General features: G+C 50.7%; 1 protein-coding gene across 1 annotated transcript in view; it reads left to right on the forward strand.

Annotated features, from left to right (window-relative positions):
* Positions 1-24,817, forward strand: part of SLCO2B1 (solute carrier organic anion transporter family member 2B1) — a 52,447-nt gene that overhangs the window by 21,840 nt on the left and 5,790 nt on the right. Inside the window, 5 exon segments of the mRNA NM_174843.2 lie at positions 1,021-1,211; positions 14,234-14,336; positions 18,525-18,824; positions 18,827-18,881; positions 21,090-21,255. Of these exon segments, the coding sequence (NP_777268.2) occupies positions 1,021-1,211; positions 14,234-14,336; positions 18,525-18,824; positions 18,827-18,881; positions 21,090-21,255 (815 nt within the window).

Consider the following 24,817-nt stretch of genomic DNA (forward strand, 5'->3'; position numbering starts at 1 on the left):
TGTCATGCATCCATACTGTTAGAAAGTGTTTGCAGGTGCTGTGGCAGTTGAAGAAGGAGGTACCTAACTCAGCCTTGGGGTCAAGAGGTCTGATGGCAGAGGTGGGCACTCCAGTAGGGAGGCACATCTGGGACTGTTGTTGTTGTTTGGTCGTTAGGTTGTGCCCAATTCTTTTTCAATCCCATGGATTGTTGCCTGCCAGTCTCGCCTGGCCATGGGATTTCCCGGGCAAGAATACTGGAGTTGGTTGCCATTTCCTTCTCCAGGGGATCTTTCTGATCCAAGGATTGGGCCTGCATCTCCTGTGCCTCCTGCATTGGCAGGCAGATTCTTTACCCCTGAGCCACCAGGGAAGCCCATATCTGAGTTCATCTTGTCCTGATTATACCTAGATGGGGCTCAAAATCACCTAGGGAACTTGTTAAAGGTACAGATTCCTTGGCTACCTTTCCACCCCCTCCGGTGGCAGTTCTAAGTTGATCTTGGAAAAGGCTGAGTATTTTTGATAAGCACCCCTTGTGATTTTAACCATCATGCAGGTCTGAGAACCCCAAGAATCATTCTAGCCACCAGTTTAATAATAACAATCAAAAAATAACAGTAAACAAAGAGCAGACACTGTGTCTATGTTCTATGTGCCAGCGCTGTTCTAAGTGGTCTACACAGACTAGTTTCTATGATTCTCACATCAGCCTTATGATGTAGGTACTACTAGCATCTCTGCTTTTCAGGGGAAGAAACCAAGGCACAAAGAGGTTAAGTAACTTGCCCAAGGTCACACTATTTCCAAAGTCCATGACCTTAACCATGACACACACTGCCATAAAGTTGAGAAAGTCAAGGCCTAGGAAGGGTCAGGGATGTGCCCAAGGTCACACAAGACACAACTGGCAGAGCTACAACTGATACCCAGATCTCCCGACCCCGGCCCAGGTCACGTCCTACTTCAGAGGCTGATCTGAGAATGGTGGCCAAGAAGCTACATACAGCCCATCCCGACCCTAACACCCTCTCTTCCAGGTGGCATCAACCTGACCTCGAAGGACCCCCGATGGGTGGGTGCCTGGTGGCTGGGCTTCCTCATCTCGGCTGGCGCGGTGGCCCTGGCCGCCATCCCCTACTTCTTCTTCCCCAAGGAGATGCCCAAGGAGAAGCAAGAGCTTCGCTTCCGGCGAAAGGGCTTGGCAGTTTCAGACCCACCTGTCAGCAAGGTAAGCCCCTCCCTGTCCCATCCTAACCCAAGCTCCAACCCCCACACGCTTGTCCTCCTGTATAACCTTCAACTCCGTTCTCCTGGGCACAGCAAGTCACAGCTTCCAAAGCCATCTCCATAGAGCTCTGTCGCATTCCCCAGCATTCCTGCATGGTGCGTCTCCCCTGCCCCTTGCACAGCTGAGGGGATGGAGGGCCAGAGCCGGAAGTGACCCACCCAAGGAGATCTGGGTATCAGCTGTGGCTCTGCCAGTTGTGTCTTGTGTGACCTTGGGCACGTCCCTGACCCTTCCTGGGCCTTGACTTTCTCAACCTTATGGCAGTGCGTGTCATGGTTAAGTACTGCTGGGACCAGAACCCAAAGCCTATCTGAGCCCACGCCCCTTGCTCTAACCACTACCCTACTGCTTCTGCTTGTCGCTGAACGTGCTTAGTAGATTGTGAACATGCTTCAGCAGTGCTGAGAACTAGAAGGAGGTGGAGAGCTTACAGGAGGGTCTAGAAGACTTCTCTGAGGAGAGGGGGATTCCACTGGACTTTGAAGCCTGTGTGGAAGCATGGCAAGGAGAGGGAGGGCCATTCGAGGTGGGAAACAGCCTGGACAAAGGACTTGGCTCTAGAAATGACCATGGCCTTTTCAGGGACAGTGAGGGGACAAACAGGTATTGAGTGCCTCGCTGGGGACCAGGCATCAGGCTGGACCCTGGGGCTTAGCATGTGAGCCCCACCCTTAAAACAGGCATAGCCTAGTGAGGACAGAGTCTCTTTGATAAGTAACAACTGGCTGAGTGCTGCAAGGGGATCTCACTGAACCATTCTGCTCAGCTCATGGGGCAGGTGGTCTCTCCTCAAAGGACCCTACTGAGGCCCAGAAGGTGCAGGGATGTGCTCAAGGTCACATGTGACAGGAGAAGGCAGGACTATGTGAGGCCACTGGACAGGAGAGAGGATTCTGGGATAGGGTTCTCTACGTTTTCCAGGGACCCACAAAAACACGAGGCCTGAGAAATAATACGTTGGCTCTCAAATACAAAACAAAAATGACAAAATGGAAATGTGTTATAAAAGCTCAATTATATGTCATTAAAGTCAGCTTCATTCATTTTTCTTTAATACTCATACACATTTCATTATATTCACCACTCATTATATTCTGAAAATTTGTGGGTTAGATTTTCTCTTTTCCCAAGTCTGGGTGTATAAAGACAAATACTCCTATTTCACCTTTACACCTCACCTCCCACTCCCCACATGCAAACACATAAACAATACTTGAGTGACCAGATGTATGGGGCTGTTCCCACACTGATCAATTCTCTGCAACATCCGCTGGGTGTCCTACAACCTAACTCCATCCTGACTCTGTCCACCTGGGGACAGTATCAGATGCCATAGGGTAAGGCTCACTCCCACAAGACTGCCCCTGCTGCAGACGCCGCTCACGAGCAGGAGGCCCCTAAGTCACCTTCAACTTCTGTCTGACTTGGCTACAAATCAGAGTTTCCCACAATGCCCTCCTCGGATTTGATTATTTGTTGGAATGGCTAACAGAGCTCAGGGAAACACTTGTTTACCAGTTTATTACATAATAAAGTGAAAAAGTGAAGTCGCTTACTTGTGTCCAGCCCTTTGCGACCCCATGGACTGTAGCCTACCAGGCTCCTCCATCCATGGGATTTTCCAGGCAAGAGTACTGGAGTAGGTTGCCATTTCCTTCTCCAGGGGATCTTCCTGACTCAGGGATTGAACCCAGGTCTCCCGCATTGCAGGCAGACACTTTACCGTCTGAACCACCAGGGAAGTTCCCCACTACATAATAAAAGTGAAGTGAAGTGAAGTCGCTCAGTTGTGTCCGACTCTTGGCGACCCCATGGACTATAGCCTACCAGGCTCCTCTGTCCATGGGATTTTCCAGGCAATAGTACTGGAGTGGATTGCCATTTCCTTCTCCATAATAAAGGATATGATAAATGATACAGATAAACAGCCAGATAAAGAGATGCCTAGGGCGAGGTCTAGGAGGGTGCTGAGCACAGGAGCTCTGTGGAGTCCAGGTGCATCGCCCACCCGGCACGTGGCTGTGTTCACCAACCTGGAAACTCCCTGAACCCTATACTATTGGGATTTTTATAGAGGCTTCATCATGTCAGCGTGATTGATTATTAAGTCTATTTTCAGCTTCTCTCCCCTCTCTGCAGAATTAGGTTGCAGTGGTGGGCTGAAAGCTCCAAGCTTCCAATCATGGCTTGGTCTTTCTAGTGACCAGCCCTAACCTGGAGCCCAGTGGAGTCACTTCATTAAAACAAACGATGTTCTTATCACCAGGAAATGCCAAGGCATTTAGGGGCTCGGTGTCAGATGCTCTTACCACTCAGGAAATTACAAAGCTCCAGGAGCTCTGGGTCAGGAACCAGGATCAAAGGCTAAATATTAGAACAAAAGATTTTCTTAGCACCCTTATTTACAGGAGTTTTAGGATCTCTGTGCCAGGATTTTGAGAAACCACAAACAATCATAAATTAAGGAAGTTAGTTGTTGCTAAATAATTCTAATTTCAAAGGGACAATTTATAAAAATCCTGTCAAATATTTTGCAGCAAGAATAATTCAATTTAATGTTGCAGGTTGGTGCATTTGAATACATTTGCCATAATGTGAGATAGTGTCTCCTTCTTAGAACAAGAAAGTCTGGGCTTAAGGCGAAGGGCTGAAAATGCCTCTGCCGGAAAAGCTGAGATTCAACCCCCAATCAGTCTGATACGGCACCCGCACCACTTTGTTGTCCACCCCCTGCTGCAGCAAAGGGTGTCTACATGGGGCTGGGGGACTAAAGAAAATTGATGTTGGGACAGCCAGCAGGGGCCAGAACAATTAAAGCCTTGCCTGCCAGCTTCAAGAGCAGCGGGTAGCCCTGGAGGGGGAGTCCTGTGGCTTTATCACCAGGTGCTAGCACAGAAAGGATTGGAAGGCAAGGGAAGGTGTGCAGAGAGCAGCTGGGGGCAGGAAGATTGATGTGACAGCTATGGCGTTGGTCCAGGCAGGAACCGGTGCATTTGCAGTAAGGCAGGGTGTGGGGATGAGTCCAAAGATCCACGAAGGAGGGGAAACACATAAACCTGTATCCTGCTCTGCTATGGGTCAATCATCCCAGAGACAGCGAAGGGCTGATGCTGGCTCAGAGGCAGGGGGAGGCAGGCGTTGGAGAGAGATCAGTTTCAGGGAAAGGAAGAAGACAGCTTGGAACCACAGATGGTCCTTCCCGCTTCTGTCTAGCTCGGGCCAAAATATGAATGAGATGGAATTCCTGGAACTTGCAGAAGAGTTCTTAGAAGCAGGATGATCACAGAAGAAGGGAAGGGACTGGTTACCAGTTATGGGTAATCTCCAAGTTGGGTACTAAATCTGAACAGAGAAGTGCTACTTGGGCCTGGGGTGGAATAGGTGGAAGAAGCAAGGGAGAGACTAGGCTAGGCTGGGCTCAGTCATGTGTCCTTGCTCAGTCATGTGACCTTGAGCAAGTCACTTCCCCATTCTGTTCTATTGTGTAAGACACTGGGTTTACATTCCTGAAGCAATGTCTTGTGTGTCTTGGATTCTGAGAACACACGATTCCTTGAGTCAAAGCTGCTGTGATGCAGAGATTCTCATTTTAAGAGCTATGTCCCTGTGATGCCTTGAAACCCTGGCTCCTAGGCTGTGAACCTGTCTGACTGTCTGGATTCATTCGTCAGCACATGGGGGATGGGGAGTGGTGAGGGAAGGGGGTGAGAGGTTCTGAAAAAAGAACCGAAGGCCGAGAACATGATGATCTGCTTCCAGCAGCTTTCAGGTAATAAATATTGAAGTGGGAGGAACTGTTCCCCCGCCTGCTGAGGCTGCCTCGGCTTGCAGTTGCTTGGGCTGGCCCAGTGTGCTCAGGCCACTGATGAGGTGGACGGACCATGAGGAAGGGCCCAATTAGGTGAAAGTCCAAGTGTTTTGACATGGTAGAGTATCTTTTGCAGAGAGTAGAAACAGGCAAGAGAAAATGAAGGGTCAAGGGGGAGGCTATTTCTGAAGTCCCTTCAAGCACCCCCTCACAGGGGTTCTCTAAATACCTTCCCAGAAGTAAATGCAGCTTTTACTGGTATCCAGGATGACTTTTCACTTTCATGCATTGGAGGAGGAAATGGCAACCCACTCCAGTGTTCTTGCCTGGAGAATCCCATGGACAGAGGAGCCTGGTGGGCTGCTGTCTATGGGGTCGCACAGAGTCGGACACGACTGAAACGACTTAGCAGCAGCAGCAGCAGGAGATGGTGGTAGGTAATAGAGAGGATTGTGTGACCCAGAGAAGGTCTCTGGCCTCAGTCTCTCTGTCCGTGCAATAGGCAGAAGACTGAACAAAGTCTGCTAGCTCTGGGAGGTTTAATAGTAACATGAGTACTTTCACAGGGGGAGAGTGTGAAAGAAAGTCCCACAGCCCCTGCCCCAGGGAGCTCTCAGGTCGTGACAGCAGGCCAGGTGCGAGAGATGGAAGATGACTGAAACACAGCTGAGGTCTGAATGACAGAGTTCTCTGCCAGGGGGTAGGGGATGAACAGTCTCCACAGAGAAGACTATGAGGTCGGGGGTGGGGGAGGCCATACCCGTACAGGAGCGTCAGGAGCTCAGCTTCCCTCCCTTTGGCTCTGTCCGTATGTCTGTGACCTGAGAGCTTGGGTGGCTACGCAGACATCTTTCTAGAAGGGAACTAGGGTAGGCCTCACCTCTCTCAGGTCTCTGCTTCCCTGTCTTCAATTAGCCAGTTACTAAGGTCCTGTCAAAGGCTCGGGGCTCCTGGCAGATGGCTCTGCAGCGCCCATGTAGTAAAGAGGTTTCCTAAGTGCATCCTAGCAGGTCATCTGGCCCCATATGGGCAGTGGCCATAGGATCCCATTCAGCCAGCAGCCCTCTTTGCTCTCCAGGCCCTTTGGCTCTTCTGAGCTGCCCTTGGTCCTGGGCCAGGGACTGAAATCAGATCCCCTGGGGACTGCAGGTCCGCACCCTCTGAGCACCACTTGCCTCTCTTTCCCAGGAGTCTCCATGTCTATTATTTTAGGGTATCTCCCAGAGTCTGGGATTCTATACTATCTGGTTTTAAAGTTCTAAGTTTATACTAGTTGTAGGCTCTCAAGTATTTGTGTTCTATTGCTTTAAGATTCTAGGCCTCAAATGATGTGTGACTCCCCAAATTCACTTTTCCAAGTAGCTACAGTTTTGGCCTAAGACTCTGTGCTCCCTCTTGCAGCCCCTGCTAGGTGCCAGGTGACATGGTCTTCCCTGTACCCAATGTCTCTCCTTAGCTGGCACTGCCTCCAGATCCCTCCCAGTTGGTTTAGGAGCCCTTCCCCTTCCCAAGTGACCCAGCTCTTGTGACTGCATCCTCACCCCACCTCATCCAGCTCAGCCGTCACTGCATCTTACAGACAGAGGGTTTGGGTCAAGATTGTGTCCAGAGCTTGGCCAGCAGCACTTCCCCCCGCACCAGTCTGTGAAAGGTCAGGGCTTGACCCCAAAGGGTTGAAGACAGGCTTCTTCTCCCCGGCACGATACTGATCCAAGCTTCCTCAGTCATTGGGTATGGAAAGTCCCTTGGGGTGATCTGCTCTGTGGCTTTTAAACTGCACCCCATAGGACCCCAAGGTTGCCACCACAGGGAGACTGAAGAGAGGGGTTCCCCAGCAGGGCCAAGGACCTTCCTCCGTTATACTCACACACTTTAATCAGACAAGTTCTACTTTTTGATGTTTTTATACCAGTCTTTTGGGTGAGATATAAATTGAGAAGGGGGTTCTATTGCAAAAACCACTTTTAACCAATTAAAAAAAAATTTTTTTAAAACACCAGCATAGTCCAACACCGCCAAATGATAGAGGAGGAGACTGAGACTAAAGAAGGGAGCTGACTCTAGCTGATCTGGCCCAGGATGCAACATACAAGCATTTCCTTGGTGTCTGAGTCTAAGGCCGCCCTCTGTGGCAGGCAGGAAGGCCAGCAGCAGCTTTGTCTGCACCATCCCAGCCTGCATGTGAATTCTAACTCTGTCACTTACTAATCTGAAATCTGTAAAATGGGAATAACCAGACCATCTACATCCGTGTGGAGGGGGTTGTAAAAGGAAATGAGATGAGGTTGTGAGGTGGGTGGTTCAATACCTAGCCTGCAGTCTCAGTAAACAGGAGTGCTTGTTCTTAGCATGGATCAGGCCAGCTCTTAAAAGGAAAAATGACTTTTTTTCTGCTATTCTTCTTAGATGCTTTTCTATATCCTACTTCCACTATATTCCATAAAAGGTTTAAAGGCTACTCACACCAAATACCTGTACAATACTGGTAAGAGAGTGGGAAATAGGCCAACTTGTATTGCCTACTCTGTTCTACGCCCTTTGTATTAATTAGCCCGTTTAATCCCTGTAACTTACCTATGAAATAGGTTCAGTTTTTACCCCTGTTTTGCACCCGAGGGTCTGAGTTGCAGAGAGACAAAATAACCTAGTAGAATTGCTAGTAAAAGGTGGAGCTGGGATTCAGGCTCAGAAAAGCTGTCTCAGGGCCTGTGCTGAGTCACTCAATCAAGACCAAGACACAGAAAGATAGAAATAACAGCAAAAGGTTATCAGAATGAGAGAGAAACAGAGACGAATTTAGATGCTATTATTGAAACACTCACTTGGTCCTGAGCTTTCTGGTAGCCACAAGGAAAAGAGACACGATCAGTTGCAAGAAACTCATGGATGTAAGAGAGCTGGGAGCACACCACCCTCCTCCCCCACCCCTCGCCCCATAGAATCTTAGATGCCCAGGAACTCTGCTAGAAAACACCATCTCCCTCCTGTGGGAGATAAGAAGTTGAATAGAAAACCCTAGAGGATACTCAGGAGAAGGCAATGGCATCCCACTCCAGTACTGTTGCCCGGAAAATCCCATGGATGGAGGGGCCTGGTAGGCTGCAGTCCATGGGGTCGCTAAGAGTCAGATACAACTGAGCGACTTTACTTTCACTTTCCACTTTCATGCATTGGAGAAGGAAATGGCAACCCACTCCAGTGTTCTTGCCTGGAGAATCCCATGGACGGAGAAGCCTGGTAGGCTGCAGTCCATGGAGTTGCACAGAGTCGGACACGACTGAAGCGACTTAGCAGCAGCAGCAGCAGCAGCAGCAGAGGATACTCAGTCTCCTCCTCTAAAACTTGGTGGTATTGGACTGTACCAGTGTTTTTAAAAACTGTTTTTTGCAGTAGAACCCCTTTCTCAATTTATATCTCACTCAAAGGACTGGTATAAAAACATGGAAAAGTGCAACTTGTCTGATTAAAGCATGTGTGTATGCATGTGTATGTGTGCGCACGCGAGTTTGTATGTGTATGTTTGTGTGTGCATGTGTGTGTGTCTGTGTGTGTACAAGTTGAGCAGCCATCCTGTGGCTGCTTCCCATGACCACGTGTGATGGCAGCTGAGGGCTGGCAGAGAGTTCCACATCACCCACTAGGGTCAGCACTGGCTCCACAGGGCTGGGGTCACAGTCCTGGCCCAGCGCCTTCGAGGAACCCAGCTTCCTCCGAGGACAGCTCCTGGCCTCTGCAGGCCCCGCAGGCAGCGGGTTCTCCCACGTGCTGGACCACACACAGAGTCCCCACTCCTGCGGGCTGCAGCAGTCAGCACACAGCCCAAGAGGGGAAGTTCGGACCAGATCCCAGACCTGCTGACCTGGGCAAACCACAGCCCACATGTGTCAATCTCTGAAGCCTGCTCTGAGCAAAGGCTCGATGATTCCTGTTTCTGGAGCCCGCTCTTAGTCAGGAGTCCTCAAAAACAAATGTGGGGAGGGAGGCGGAACTTCTGAAGGCCACAGAGACAGGGACTGGAGGTCAGTGTTCCCAGTACCCACAGAAGAAAGCCCAAATCCCTCAGCCTGGCCCTCTGAACCGCCCCACTCTTGCCCTGAGAGGTTCTTTTCTTTCCCCCAAAGCCAACAGTGACTGTTTATTCATAAACTTGACAAGTGAACCCATCTGCTGTTACATTCATTTCTTGAGAGGATCAAAGGTGTTAGAAAAGTAAGTTTTAAAGAGTATAAAGAATACTGAGACAATTTCTGATTGGCAAGCATTCTATTAAAATTGTTTCTGTGGAAGTGGGGGAGAATCTCTAATTGGTTTCCAGATATATTTGACAACCTATGGAGGGGAAAAAAGAGTAGTTTGTGAGTATTTCAAAAGAAATGGTGGTTCAGTGTTAAACCTGGCAGGTTTTTGTGTCTGGCCATTTCTTGTAACAAATAGAGGTTGATGGGGTGCTTTTCTGTGGTGATACTCTCACCATGGTCCTGAGAGGCTCTTAGCCACCATCAGGGTGGTTCCCCCACCTCCCACGCCCCTCTCTTCCCGCCATCACCCTTCTGCTAGTACTACACCTCTGCTTCAAATAACCTCTCCCTTCCTGTCGATCCGATCCCAGACCTCACCTCTCCCTGGATGCCCTCCGGACCACCCCCCCCCAGCCCCTCCTGTCCCTCCCCTCCTGTCTCCAAACCCCAGAGGGCAAGATGGTGCTGGGGGTGGTAACGGAGACTGCTCTGCCAATTACTCCCTGGTGACACATGCCCTTTTGGGGGAGGCCCTCAGTTTCCTCTTCTGTGAAGTAGGTGCAATAATAATCCCTCCATCAGACTGTTGTGGGAATTAAATGACAGGGTGGATGTGAAAGTGCAGTGTAGACCACAGAGGGTGTGCACATGTCGCAGCAGATGTCACTGCGGCTTTTACTGTTTACTTGGGGTCAAGGAACCCCAGGCAAGGAACTCACAAGATGCTGCGTGTCTGAAGGATGGGCCTGCCCCACCCCCAATACGAAGATTGGGAAGAAATCAATCTATCCCCACCCTCCTTACTCCCATTCCTGGGGCGGTACCCTCTCCCTCTGGGACCCAGGAACTTCCCTAGCTAGGCTAGGCCTGAGAATGGAGTAAGGAGAGTTTCTAATTCTCCTTAAGAGAAACTCCCATTCCTGGGGCGGTACCCTCTCCCTCTGGGACCCAGGAACTTCCCTAGCTAGGCTAGGCCTGAGAATGAAGTAAGGAGAGTTTCTAATTCTCCTTAAGAGAGCATGTCCAAAAGAAATATCAACATGAGTCACAAACATCGTTCTAAATGGTCTAGTTGTTATTTAGTTGCTAAGTCATGTCCCACTCTTTGTGACTCCATGGACTGTCACTTGCCCAGGCTCCTTTGTCCATGGAATTTCCCAGGCAAGAATACTGGAGAGGGTTGCCTTTTCCTTCTCCAGGGGATCTTCCTGACCCAGAGATCAAACCCTGTATTGGCAGGCGCATATTTTACTGCTGAGCCATCTGGGAAGCCCAAATGGTCTAGTAGCCACATTCAAAAGTAAAAGAAATTAATTTTAATAAAATATTTTCTTTAATCTGCTATATTTAAAATATTTCCATTTTACCATAAGTATAAAAAACTAATTGTGAGATATTTTCCATTCGTTTTTTTCATACTGAGTCTTTGAAATGCAATGTGTACTTTACACTCTGGCCCATCTCAGTTTGGACTAGTCACAGTTCCAGTGCTCAGTGGCCACATGAAGCTGGTGACTGGTGTGTTAGACAGCACAGCTCTGAGACGCAAATGAATAACAGACCCACAGTGCCTCATCCAGAGAAATAAGACTCAGATTTCAGGCCCCTTCACATCCTCCCACAATGGTGCTTTCTAATTCTGCCAGCCCTGCACCAGATCTCTGATTCACAGGCTTGGTGGATCAGATGTGTGTTTTTAACTCAGGCAGGCTTAAGCTAAATCTTAGTTCTGTCCCGTGCTAGTTGGGTGATGTTGTGCAAGTTACTGTCGACTGGAAAAAAAAAAAGCACAACGCAAGAGTTGTGAGTTAAGTTTTATTTGGAGCAAAAGGAGGACTATAGCCTGGGAGATAGCATCTCAGATAGCTTCAAGCTTCCTGCCAACACAATAGCATCTCCTGTTGATGTTCTCGCATTTCTTCCAAGAGCCTGGTGTTGCCTGTACCCACTGCCCGTTGGAGCCATCTCTTGCACTCCTTCTTTCCATAGATGTTCCTCAGATGCCACCGTTTGGCTCCAGGCCTCGTGCTAGGCACCAGGGTTTCAACAGGGAAAGAGGTAAACGTGGTCCCTGCTCTTGCAGAGCTCAGAGGAGAGACACCGAACAAGGTTTGACTCAGACTCTAAGTGTCTATAAGGTAGATTATTCCTGGTTTCCTCTGAAAATCAACTTAACTTCTACTCTGAAGGCCCATCCTGCTGGCTCAGCAGGAAAGTCAACCTCAGCCTTTCTCAGGGCTCTCCCACCAAGGTAAAGCAAATGTCCTAAGGTCTTACAGGATATCCAGGCACCAGGGAGGTCCCATCCTCACCACCACCGCACCCCCAGCAGGCATCAGCCTCAATTCCCCATGGCCCATGTGGTCCCCCTTAACCTGTTTGGGGCTGAGGAGCTCCATGTGGGTGGGAACATGGGAACTCAGCCTCTTTCAGTCAGTCTGCAGCCTGCCCCTTTGAAGTGAACTGCTTCTTTGGGCACTGTCACAGAGGCTATGTGGCTTTCTGCTGCTCAGGGAACCCACAGACTGCTCAGGGGCCTCCCTCTCACCTCACACTCTCCACAACTCTCAGTGTAATCTCGATGGAGTCAGGCTTTGGAAACAAAAGCCAGAAGGGAGAGAATCTTGCAGCCATGACTTTTTGCCCTGCCACAAACCTCCCCTGAGGTCAGAGAATCCAGAGCCCAGTACCTGCTGGGATAGAAGTAGAGAGGAGGAAGGAAGAAGCCCACAGGGGAACAAACACCCTTGAACTGATTTTGGAATAAATTTCCTTACCCGGGCGAGGCTAGGCTTAAGCCAGTCAACACCTGGAAGCAAGGTGGAGGAGGCTTGGAACAGGGCACTCCTGGCGTGGGAGCCCTCATGGAGGTTCTAAAATGTGGGGAAATCCCACATTTGCTCCTTAGCAAAAAGATGGGCAACAAAAGAGAAGGTGTCATATACCAGCCAGAGGATGAAGCTTACAGGGGGCTCACAGAGGCTTTATGGGGAGAAAAGAGGCAGAACTGAGACCCCAGATGGACTCTCCAGCCCAACCCACCCTTCCCCAGGGTGGACAGCACTCCAGACCAGGGGAAGCCAGCTTGTGCTAGCATGGTCCTAGTTATGGGGAACTCACTTCCTCCCAAGACAGCCTTGGCCAAACTGCTTGTCACACTGGGCTTCAGTCTTCTTCCATGGAACTTGTTGCTTCTAATCCTCGTCTCAGACTGCACATAAAAACGTAGTAAAATCAGGACTTCCCTGGTGGTACAGTGGATAAGAATCCACGCTCCAATGAAGGGACACGGGTTCGATGCAAGGTCCGGAAGATTCCACGTGCCACGGAGCAACTAAGCCTGTGTGCCACAACTACTCAGCCCGTGAGCTGCAACTGCTGAAGTTCATGCTCCTAGAGCCTGTGCTCTACAACAAGAGAAACCACTGCAACAAAAAACCCAAGCGCTACAATGAAGAGTGGCCCCTGTTCTCCACAACTCAAGAAAGCCAGGGCGCAACAACGAAGACTCAGTGCAACCAAAAAAATAAATTAAAAAAAAAAATTTTTTTAATGCAGTAAAATCAGACTTCACTAGATCACTCATATTTGAATGACCCTGTGCCAGTAGCAACTTCTCTAAGACTTAGTTACTCATATAAAGATGTGCACAGTAATAGTACCTGTATGAAAGCATTGTTGTATTAGAGCAGGGCGGGTAGACAACGCAGCACTCAGTGCTGGGTCGCTCAGAGCATTGGTTCCCTCCTGCCTTTAGGGTGAACTGACCAAATGCACACAGGCCCTGGAGTCAAGCCATCTGGATTCAGGTCCTAGCCAGACCACTTACTAGCTGTGTGACCGGGCAAATTACTTCATCTCTCTGTGTCCCAGTTTTATTCCCCTGAAAACCAGGGATTATACTGTTCTTAAGAAAGTTGCTGTGGGGTTTCAATGAGTTAACAGTCGTGTTATTGGAACAGCACTGGGATGATAGTAAGTGCTTAATAACCATTAACCGTTATTTAACATTTTATCCTTCCCTCCTTGGTGCAGTCAGAAGACTGCAGTTGTATCACCCCAATCTCTTTTCTGGGATTGAAGACCTTTTTCTCAGGAGTTGCACAGAAGCCATCCTTTCCCACATGGCAGAGCACACCCCAGGGTAGCTGTGAGCTTCCTCGCAGTGTGGTCCAGGGGGCTGAGCAATCCCCTCTGGCTGTGGTCTGACTCCTCCAAGAGGATAAGGGGGCTGTTGCCTCTTGCCTCCCCCAACCCAGATCCCTTCCTGTTGCTGCAGACAGGATGGAACAGGACAAGCCCTGGAGGCACCTGCTCGTGGTGACTCTCTGAGTGATGGCAGCCATGAGTGATATAAAACTCAAGATAGTGCGGTGATAACCTTTTATAGAAGCTGGTGATGCTGCTGGTTGTGGTGAAGACAGTGGTGGGGATAACAATGACGGGAGAGACAGTGATAATGACATTAGTGATTCTGATAATGACGTTGTTGCTGGTGATGTGAAGGGTCAAGTGACAGGATGATGGTAGTGATTGTGAGATTGTGCAGGTGCTTGGTGACCTTCCCAGAGACAACAACAATAGTAAGGCCAATCTTGGTTGTTCATTGGTGGTGAAATTGGTGATATGAACAGGGGTGATATTTAAGATGATGAAAATAATGACGGTGGTGGTTGCAGGAACTTTGGTTATTATGATGTTAATAATGGTGATGACAAAGTTCAGCCGTTGGAATTTCATCCACTTTTCAAAAACCACTTGCTAAGTATCTACGGGGCCAAGAACAAATGGGACGCTGCTGGCAGTGACAGACCCCTCGTCCTCTCCTCCCCCAGAGCTCCCTTCCCTCGCCCACAGCACTTCTGAGCAGAATGTTGGGCATCTAATTGACTGCCCACGGCCGTGTGTCTTCCCAGGGTGAGGATTCCTCTTCTGAGCAGAGCCCTGCAGACTCCCCAGAGAAGAAAGACAACCTAGCTCAGATTGCCCCAGACCTGACTGTGATCCAGTTTATCAAAGGTAAGTGAGCTGAGGCCAGAGGTGGGGCCAGAGGGGCAGGTGAGACTGTACAGAACCGAGCCCCCTGTCTGCCTTTCTTGATTCATCTTCCATATCTACAGGCCCCTCATAAGCACCATACATTTCTTGTAAGACTTTGCTCATAGGATCCCTTTTGCCTAGAACATCATTTTTTATCACTATCTATTAAAAGCTTCCTTGTACCTCTAAGTCAAGCCATTCTCTCCATCCCTCAGCCTGGCTCTCCCTGCTGTCAGCTCTCTGAACTCTCAGGGCTCCTGTATCAGCTCAGATCTGTGCTGTCCAACCCTTCTACCAAACAGTGAGCTCCTGAGGGTCTGGCTTGTGATGGCTCATCTGTGACCCTTTTTCTCCTCCCACTACAGAGCCTGCAAACAGGAGGCTCTCAGTAATTTTTTTTTTTATTATTAAAGTCTTTGGCTGTAGCATGGGTGAAAGGAACTCTGGGCTGAAGTCCAGAAATCTAGACTTTCATCTTGGGTCCTTGCTCCTCCTCTCTGGGCCTCAGTTTCTCCATCTGTACAGTGAGGGGTGAAATCCATGTCACTCTGACCCTGAGACTTTGAGCTAAATTGATCAGTAACCAGGGTCCATGCTGTGGCCACGTCATCCTATCTAAAGAGTCTGATCCTGCAAACCCAGAGCCTGCTGTGCATCAGGATCTTGTAGGGCACAGGATGGCAACTCAGAAGAAGGGGTGGTTTAGAGGCCCACCCCTGGCACTGCCCAGTGTACGATCTTTTAGAAGTTACTTTCATCCCCTAACCAGAGTTTCCTCATCTAAAAGACTGGGTCAGTAATCCTTGCTCTGCCTCTCTCAAGGACTGTTAGGAGACTCAAATGGGATGATAAATGGAAGGTCCTTTACATACTATTAAAAAGCTATGCTTATATAAGGTACAATTATTTTTTCAATTATCATTTCTGCCCTGCTGTTATTATTCTGACCATATCTCAGGACAGTAAATTGAGTGGCCTGTGGTTTAGGAGGGTGATAACCACAGGGTTTGCTTAAACCACCCCCCATCCCCAAGGACTTTTGCATTAAGAAGTTAATTAGGGGAGAGTTTCTTGGGGAACGTTTCCTAGGATTTGATGTTGGGGTACTAGTAATCTAGCCCCTGGTGTCCTCAGATTTGATATTAGGATATCAGCCACCTATCCCCTGGTGCCCTAGGATTTGATGTTAGGGTACCAGTAGCCTGGTTGTCCTCTATTCCTAGGGAAAGAAAGGCCTGGAACCTGTGAGGCTGGACCTAGAAGCAGGGGCTTAGACTGCCTAACCTGAGGTCACCCTCAGCTGCTGGAAGGCCCCAGTGCCCTGCTCCATGGAAGAGCCTATTAATCATTGCTTTGGCGTCAGCCCTGAAGAAAGCTGAGGCCAGTCGCAGAAATTGGATCCTAGAGTGGGTGTCCTGGGCCAGATTATCTCTGATGGTTTCAAGCTCCTACATGATCCTAGGAGAGACCAAGACAGGGTTGGCACAGGCTGGCTTCTCGGCTTCCTGCTGAGCTCCAGGGAGGCCAGTCTGATCCTAAGGTTTGGCCTTGACAACCTGGGACTGGGAGAGGGAGAGGCAGAGAGAAGAATCAACATAGTCTTTCAGCTGCTGGAATCCTAAATTCTTAGAAGAAGACAGCCTCTGAGCTAAGGAAAGGCCATCTGATGGGGGAGACATAGTCCCTGAGCTGGGAGAGGCGCTGTTTGGTGGGGAGACTAAGTCCCTGTCTGATAGAGGATACCTAGTCCCTGAATGGGACTTCAGGGGAAAACTTGCCTTGGCTAATGGAGGAGACCTGCTTCTGTGCTGGAGGAGGTTCTCCTGTCTGATAAGGGAGACACAGTCTCTAAGTGGTGAGAAGCCCTGGCTTGTCCAAGGGGAGGAGACATTGTGATGAGCCAAGGGAAGCACCTGTCTAGCTAAAGTCTCTGAGCTAGAGACAGCCCTGGAATTCCCCTTCAGGTATCCCTTATCTAAGCTATAGGCATAACCCTGCCCTCCAGAAATTTTCCATCTGTCCTAGGGACAATTGAAGATGATGAAGGGAGATAGAGAATAGAAAGGAACTGCACTGCATTGATCAGCCCAGGAGAATGGGATGGAAGCAATCCATGAGATGGAGCCCTCCCTCTGAAGTCAGGCATCCAGAGGCCTAGGAATGTAGGCTGGGGTGGGAGTTGGGGCACAGAGGGGAAATGACCCTGACACCAGGAGTCAGGAAACCCCCAGCAACTCCTGGCCTGATTCAGACCTTCCTAGATGAACTTGGGCCAGTCCCTGCCCCACTCCTGGCCCTACCTGTACCATGAGGTTACGTGTATGTCTTGGACCAAGCCCAGGCTACTCCTGGCCAGGGCAGTTCAAGGAGGGAGGAAATGGAGCAGCTGGCTGGGGTGAACGCCCGGTGTCACATCTTCCCCACTCCAAGTGCCGGCTGGATGTGCTGCGTGTGTGGCCAGGGACTCGGACAGGAGGAGGCCTGGGACACGAAGGAGGGGGAATTCCACAGCCCCAGCTCTCCCAGCTACACCCTGCCTAGACTCTTTGTTTTTATGCTCTGGCACCCAAGGAGAAGTGTTCTTGGCCAGGCCAGGGTGCTAGGGAATCAGCTGGCTTGGCTCTCCCCATGCTCTGAAGACAAACAGAAACTTCCCATGACAGGGACACTGGCCCTGCTGCTGCAGGAACAGAAGGGACCCCCCACCCCAGATTCAGCCCAGAGGAGCCCATGTCCATCTCTCCCCTCAGCCCAGCCTGGCAAGTAGTTTGCGTCTCTGATGCCTCTTTTCTTTTTTCTTTTTCAATAAATAGTGTTTATTATTTTAGATATAATCCTGTAGAATGACCTATTGGTATGAATCAGGATTTTTTTTCCTTTTTTTTTTTTTTGGCCACTATGCTGCATGCAGGATCTTAGTTCCCTGACCAGGGATCGAATACATGCCCCCTGCAATGGAAATGTGGTGTCTTAACCACTGAACCTCCAGGGAAGTCCCTGATACCCTGATGCCTCTTCTTAGAAAGGCCTTTTCTCCTGTCTCCTTCACGCCTTGTGTCTCTAACTTCATCTTGCCTTCTGAGGGCAGAAACATGTCTTTCTCTTCTGTTGTCAGTGGAGAGAGGTCACACAAAGCCTTCTTGGGCATCACCTTGGGTGGCCCAGCTGATGAAGGCCCTGAAGCCCAGACCTTGGGACTGACTCAATGTGTCGACTTGCAGTGAGGATATCTGTACATAGGCATTGGTTTAGGAGGTGACAGGAGAGGGGAGAGCCATCCCTTCTGTTCTTGGCTCTGGGCTTTTGCCCTGACTTCTCCCCTGGAGGACTCCCCCACTCCAAATCCTCCCCTTCTTCAGGCCCTGCCTCTGCCTCCAGTAAGCTGCCAAGCACCAGGCCTGCTCAGTTTTCACCTTCTCTGAAGATTTTAGTTTCCACCCTAACATTTTGCTGTTTGATCACCTTGAGTCTGTATGTGCACTCACTTTCTCATTCATTCTATAAATATTTATTGAGTGCCTACTATAGCCTGGGCTCTGGAGATTCAGCAATTGACATAATAGATAAAAATCCCTGCTCTGATGATGCTTACATTCTGACTGGGTGACAATAAAATGGTTAAATGAGTGAAGTGTTTACTATGTAAGGTAAAGTGCTATGGAGAAACATAAACTAGGAATGGGGAAATCAAGGCAGTGGGTGCTGTCCCATGTTGGAGACACAGAAGGGAAGACAGAGGCCTGGGTTACCTTGGAAAGAGCTATTGCAGGACAGGCTAGAAAGGACTGAGTGGGGGGAATGAGATGGACAGTGGAACAGAGGAAATGAGATGGATAATAGAAGAGAAGAAATGAGATGGGACTAGCTGAATGAGAATCAAACAGGATAATTTAGAAGCAGACTACATGGAATTGCATCTTGAGTGGAAATGAATTGGAAAGAAATGTAGTTGATTAAAATGCAGTCTAACTCAATGGAATGAAATGCAACCAAACTTCAAAGATGAAACAGAAGTAAATGGAATGTCATGGGATGAAACTCAATGCAATAGAATTAAATGGGACGAGACAGGATGGAAGACACGGAACAAGCTGAACAGGGCAGGATGGGACGGAAACGTGTGGCATGGCCAGCCCACCCTGACCGTCCCCCCGCTCACCCCGACAGTCTTCCCCAGGGTGCTGCTGAGGACGCTGCGCCACCCCATCTTTCTGCTGGTGGTCCTGTCCCAGGTGTGCATGTCATCCATGGCGGCGGGCATGGCCACCTTCCTGCCCAAGTTCCTGGAGCGCCAGTTCTCCGTCACAGCGTCCTACGCCAACCTGCTCATAGGCTGCCTCACCATCCCGCTGGCCATCGTGGGCATCGTGGTAGGGGGCATCCTGGTCAAGCGCCTCCGCCTGGGCCCTGTGCACTGTGGCACCCTCTGCCTGCTGAGTGCACTGTGCTGCCTGGTCCTCAGCACCCCCTCTTCTTCATGGGCTGCTCTTCCCATCAGATTGCAGGCATCAGCCACCAGCCTGGGTGAGTATGTTTGAGAGCCGGTGAGCATAAGCTGGAGGAGGGTGCCAGGGGCATAGGAGGGGGGTGGCCCAGAAAAGGCCAGATCAGTGGAGTAGCCCCCACCTCACATCTCCCCACCTCTCCCCGCTTGGCTCGCTGTGAGCAGTGGGACTTCTCCCTCGAAGGCTCAGTGAAGGTGTCAGTCACCACCAGGTAGGGGTGGAACTTGTGGGCAGGACAGCTCAGGTCTGGGAAGGGCTGGAGGCTGAGGCAGGGCATGGCACATGTAAGAAGGCCCTTCTCAGGAACGCTGCCCAGGGGACATATGCCCTGGGAGGGAGTTGGACTGGAGACCTTGGAGATTCTTGGTCCTTAGAGACTGGGAGCTAAAATTCCTGTTGTCCTGTGACCCTAAAGTACCAGTCTTTTTCCCCAGATGTGAGGGGCAGCACCTCTACCCTCCAGGAGGAAAGCCTCTGATACCTCTCCCTTCCCCTTCTGCCCCCTAAACCCCGTGGACACAGACTCTCTCCCCTTGGGAACCATCTTGGAGAGGATGTTGGAAGTTCCATTGATGCCTCTTCTCCAGAATGATTGCATTTTTCCTGGGAAGCCACAACAGGCTCAGGCTGGCACAACACCCAGCTAACATCCCCCAACGTGCTCTGTTCACTCCTCCCCTTGGCGTCTCCTCCCTCCATCCCCGTGCCAACTCTCCACACCTGGGGCTCCTTCTGTGTGGCTGTGGGCGAGGCTCAGTGCAGATATGCTCAGCTCTTGCCCACCCTGTCCCAGGTCCCAGCTCGTCGACCTCTCCCCTCTTTCCTCATCCCTTCTCTTCTCCAAGGTCTGAAGAGCCTCCTTCCGGGCATGGAAGAGGGGCTTCAACCAGGCCCTCATGAAGCCTCTGGTCAGAGGAGGGAGCCAGGCCCTTTTAATCATTTTTAGATTAAAAAGTAAATGAATATTTTACCACAGTTTTTATTTTTAAAGCAAATGGGGCAAAGTCAGCCTACCTCACAGGCCCCATTTGTCTCTTCTTCTGAAGTCTCTCACCTTGACCCGACATTTCATCTGACCCAGATTCTCCTCTATATTCTTGCAATTTACTCACTGAGCTTTGGGTTCTAATTCATTGAAGAAGCCTTTAGGGACCAACTGAACAAATTGAGAATTTCTCATACTCCATCATGGGCTTCCCTTGTGGCTCAGCTGGTAAAGAATCAGCCTGCAATGTGGGAGCCCCGGGTTAGGAACATCCCCAGGAGAAGAGAAAGTCTATCCACTCCAGTATTCTGGCCTGGAGAATTCCATGGATTGTATAGTCCATGGGATCGCAAAGAGTTGGACACGACTGAGCGACTTTCACTTTCACTCTCATATTCCATCATAACTAATGGTATCCGCAGCTGCCAAGAACTGAGGATCTTCCATGCGCTCAGACGCTCCCATATTCCATCTCACTGAACCCCTTGTGGGATCTCCGGGAGAAGTCCTACCATTATCCCCATTTCACAGATGATGATAGCCAGGAATCCCCTCCCTTCTGATCTCCTGTCCCCGTGTGCCTGGCCCTGGCCAGAGTAGAGCAAGGGATCTCCTGAGACTTGGGAACAGACCCTCAAAGGGAGTCAGATGGAACCAAGACATGCCCTGGGCAGTGAACAGGGGAGTGAGAGTGAGAGGGAGGTCGTGAGACTGCAGGATGGCAATAGGGAGAGGGAATCCGCAGAGGTGGCAGAGACACTGAGGCCAGAGAGAGGCAGGAACAGGTGGGAGACCTCACAGCTACTCAGGTACCCTGACCGGACCCCACACCTATAGTTCTAATTTTATCAGAAAAGGAAGCAATCCAGCTCATTGAGATAAAGGTACTTTTCATCTGAGACTAAATTCTGGGAAGAATTTATCTTATGTCCCCTAAAAAGAGGGTCACTGAGGAACAGAGATGGTCACAGAAGCAGCTCAACGACTTGTAAGATCTTGGGGCTGAAAGGGGTCTCGGAGCCTCTGGCCCACACCATGCTTCCCATTTCTCCTGTTGGAGGCCTCTTGCAGCTTCCTTGGTGAGGGGCTCACCACTGCATGTCACAGAACAACTCTGACGGTAGAAACCTCTGTGCAGAGCTGAAATCTGACCGTGGCTCTCAGGGGAGGTTGCAGGAGCGAAGTAGCCTGGCCTGAGGGAGGGAGAACCAGACCAACCATGCCGGCCTTCTCTCCCACCAGCGCCCAGCCTGGCCTGGAGCTATTTCCAGGCTGCATGGAGTCCTGTTCCTGTCCCTCAGACGACTTTAACCCTGTCTGTGACTCCAGCTCCCGTGTGGAATACATCACGCCCTGCCATGCAGGCTGCAGAAGCCGGGTAGTCCAGGAGGCTCCAGACAAAAGCCAGGTGGGTCAGGCCTCCGGCTGCCCCCCGCCTCTCATAGGTTCTGCTCTCTCTGTCTCTGTGTGCCTGTCACACCCTCCACCTCTGAATATCCTCATTCTCTGGCTCTTCTGTTTATCAGCTGTCTTCTCCTTCTGTTGGCAGATACAGAATATTATTCTTTCAATAAGTCTTCATTGCCAGTCTTGTGCCAGGGCCCCGAGTGCAGAGGTGAATCAGATCTGGTCCCAGCTGTCCAGGCAGGGGAGGTGTGAAGGAAGTAACTCAGGAATTCCAGGGGTCGTGACAGACAGAAGCGGTCCCCACAAGGACAATCAATGATGGAAGGAGATGTAGCCCACCTGGGAGGGTCCCAGAAGGCTTCATGGGATGTGGCATTTGTGCTGGATCTTCAAGGGTGAGCAGGCAAACTAGGGAAGGCTTTCCCGGCAGGGAGGGCCCAGCACACGGCATGTAGGCACGCATACACACATATGCACATACAGTTAGAGCAGAAGCCTAGGATTTCATGGAGGGAAAGCAAGGCTCAGACAAGGAAGAGCCTCGAATAGGGAAGGGCCATGAGTAGAGACTTTATCTGGAGAGCAGTGGGGAGACTTGGATGGGTTTTGAGCAGGGGAGGTCAGACCTGTGTTTGATCACATTTGAGGCCATAGTGTGGAGGAAGGTGAGTAGAATGCAAACCAGGAGGCAGGGAGGTGAGGGGGAGGCTGGAGCAATGAGCCCATTCCATTAGTCAATCACTCAGTCAACAAACCTTTGTGGAGCCCCACCTTTGTGCCAGGTCCTGTGCTGGGGGCTAAGGACAGACCCAGAGCCAAGGGGCCCTGCTCTCAAGGAGCTCCCAGGGGTGGGGTGTTGGGGAGAGGAGGGGAGGAGTGGGCAGCATAACCAACGGCAGTGCATTCTATGGGAACCTGAGAAAGATCACCAGGACCAGTGGCTCCTCCCCTGCTCTCTCCTCATTGCGCCCGAAGGACAAATGGGGACAATACTCACCTTCCTCAGGTCCCCAGGCTGGAATATAGTGTGTGTGCGTGGTGGGACGGGTAGTGTCAGGCTGGTTGTTATGACAGTACCTCCCTTTCTCCAGAGTCCCACCCACATCATGCAGAACCCCTGCTGGGCAGCAGCCTCTAAGCCCAAGACCCCAGTGGGGAGGGACCTGGGCCTCACAGGCTGGCATGGAGGGAAGCACCTGGTTGATGGTACTTCAGAAGCCAGCCAGGCGCCTCCCGAGCTATGTATAGTTTGCATTTGGAATAGTCACAATCAAAGCCTTTTCAAGAGTCCTAGCACTCACTGTCCTGACCTTGTTTGATCTCCCTGAGACCCTTTCTAGAGGTCCCCAGGCCCTGGCGGCTGGGGCAGGATCCTGGAGGTGACTGTGAACTCCTGCAGATATGGGGCTGTGAGCACTGAGGCCAGGCTATCTGGTTCAGACCCCTGCTCTGCTTCCAGCTGGCTCTGTTACCTTCAGCAAATGGTTTAATCTGTGCCTCAGTTTCCTGCTCTGCGAAGTGGGGGTGAGAGTATTGAGTGCCTGCTATACACCAGGCACTGTACAGAATTCTTCATCTAGATATATTTATTAAGTGAAGAGCCACATGACATGATCCATGAGAAGCACTCAGCCTGAGAAATTTTACGGATGCGGTGATACACATTTCTGTCATGCCCATTATACAGATGGGAAATGGAGGCCCAGGAAAGGACAAGGCATTGCCCAAAGTTTTAATGCCAGAGCTAGTAGTAGAACCAAGGGCTGTGGCCTCCGAGCCCAGCTCCCTCTCCAGAGCACCCTCAGAGGTGGTGTTAGGCATGGCATTTGGGGGAGGGTGCAGCTGAGTCCTGGTTGACACTCAGAAACTGTCACATGGGCCTGGAATTGTTTCTCTTTTTAAAATTGATTGATTGATTGATTTTTGGTTGTGCTGGGTCTTCGGTGCTGCACACGGGCTTTCTCTAGTCGCAGCGTGCAGCTTTCTCATTACAGTGGCCTCTCTTGTTGCAGAGCACAGGCTCTAGAGTGCGTGGGCTTCTGTAGCTGTGGCACCAGACACACCGTGGCATGTGGAATCCTCCTGGACCAGGGGTCACTCTGGACTGCCAGGGCAGTCCTGGAATTGTCCCTTGATGAGCCTGCCTCCTCAGGCCGACTTGAACTCCTCGGCCCAGGGATGAGTCAGTCAGTGTCCGTCACAGCTGCACTCAGTAACCATTTATGAATGAGTAAAGGACCAGAGGAAAAACGGAGATGTGGATGGCTGGCAGCATCTAGGGCTCAGGGGCTGGGGCCCTAGGGGATGAGACTCAGAAGCAGCTGGAGAGACTGAAGCCATTCATAAGAAGAACTTCCTGCCATGGAGCTAGATGATTATGAATAAAGGGCTGGGAAAACCCCAAGAGAAAGGCTTGTAGCTTTTTCATCCCTCCCAGCAGCGTTCTGCCTCTCAGAACAGGATTGTTCACGTCCGGTAACCTGGCCTTGGTATATTTCTCCACTTACCTGTCCCTCTATTGTATCTCCAACCCAGTGAGTTGCTCAGTGTAGTGAAGGTCCAAATGGTGTGTGCTCAGGGGGGCCCATATATGGCCAGCATAGCCTTGTCGTGCAATGGATGGAACACCCAGTCACCCAAGCTGGAATCCTAGGTCTCCAGTCTCTCCTCTCTCTGTTTCTGTGTGTGTGTGTGTGTCTCACCTTGCCCTAATTCCACCTCCTAAATACAGGGTTGGCCAAAAGGTTCGTTCAGGTTTTCCCATATGATGTATGTTTGGAAAACACCCGAATGAACATTCTGGCCAAAGCAGTATCTCTCGAATCAGAACCCATTTCTCTATCCCACTCTCCCTCCCTCCTGCCTCTTCACCTGCCTCCTGGGTCAGGTCCACCCTCGAATCAGCAGAGCAGCTTGTGTGCTATCAGGCCTTGTCTCTCCCATGCTTAAAGTCTCCCTGTGGCTCTGGGCATCCACGTCACGGCTTCCCAGCCCTTTCCACACTAGGAAGAGTCTACAGCTGCCACAGCTGGAGGTGAAAGGCCCAGAGGGTTCTCTCTGACCGGAGCTCGCCAGGTCATCCCGAGGGCCGCTGGCATCCCTGCTCACCTGTCTCTTGGCCGAGGCCGAGGGTCTCTGGGACACACTGGTTGGGAAACTGATCTACAGGGCAGAGGAGCAATGCCAGGTCTTCTTGGCTCAGCTTTGCCCCCTTCAGGCACCTGAGGTGGTATAGACCAATTCTGAAAGACCTGGGGCTTTTCCAGGCCACCTGGGGGTGGGAATGAAGGATGGAATCAAATGCTCCCCACACCAGCCTGAGGACACTTCCTTGCACTTTAGAAAGCAGTCTGCTTTTCCTCATTCTTCAGCCTTTGGTGGGGTCCCAGTTTTCCAGGAGTCTCCTATTTGGCTTTTCACCTGGCTGGAGGGAGGGCCGGGGCTCGTCCTCTGGCCCTGCAGCCCCCAAACCCCGGAAAGCTGTGTTCCATCGCACAGGGTTCTGCAAACACCCTGCCAACCAAAACCTGTGTCAGGACTCTGCTCGCCTCCCTGGGTTCGCC

Source organism: Bos taurus, chromosome 15 (genome assembly GCF_002263795.3).
Source record: "Bos taurus isolate L1 Dominette 01449 registration number 42190680 breed Hereford chromosome 15, ARS-UCD2.0, whole genome shotgun sequence".
NCBI lineage: Eukaryota > Metazoa > Chordata > Mammalia > Artiodactyla > Bovidae > Bos > Bos taurus.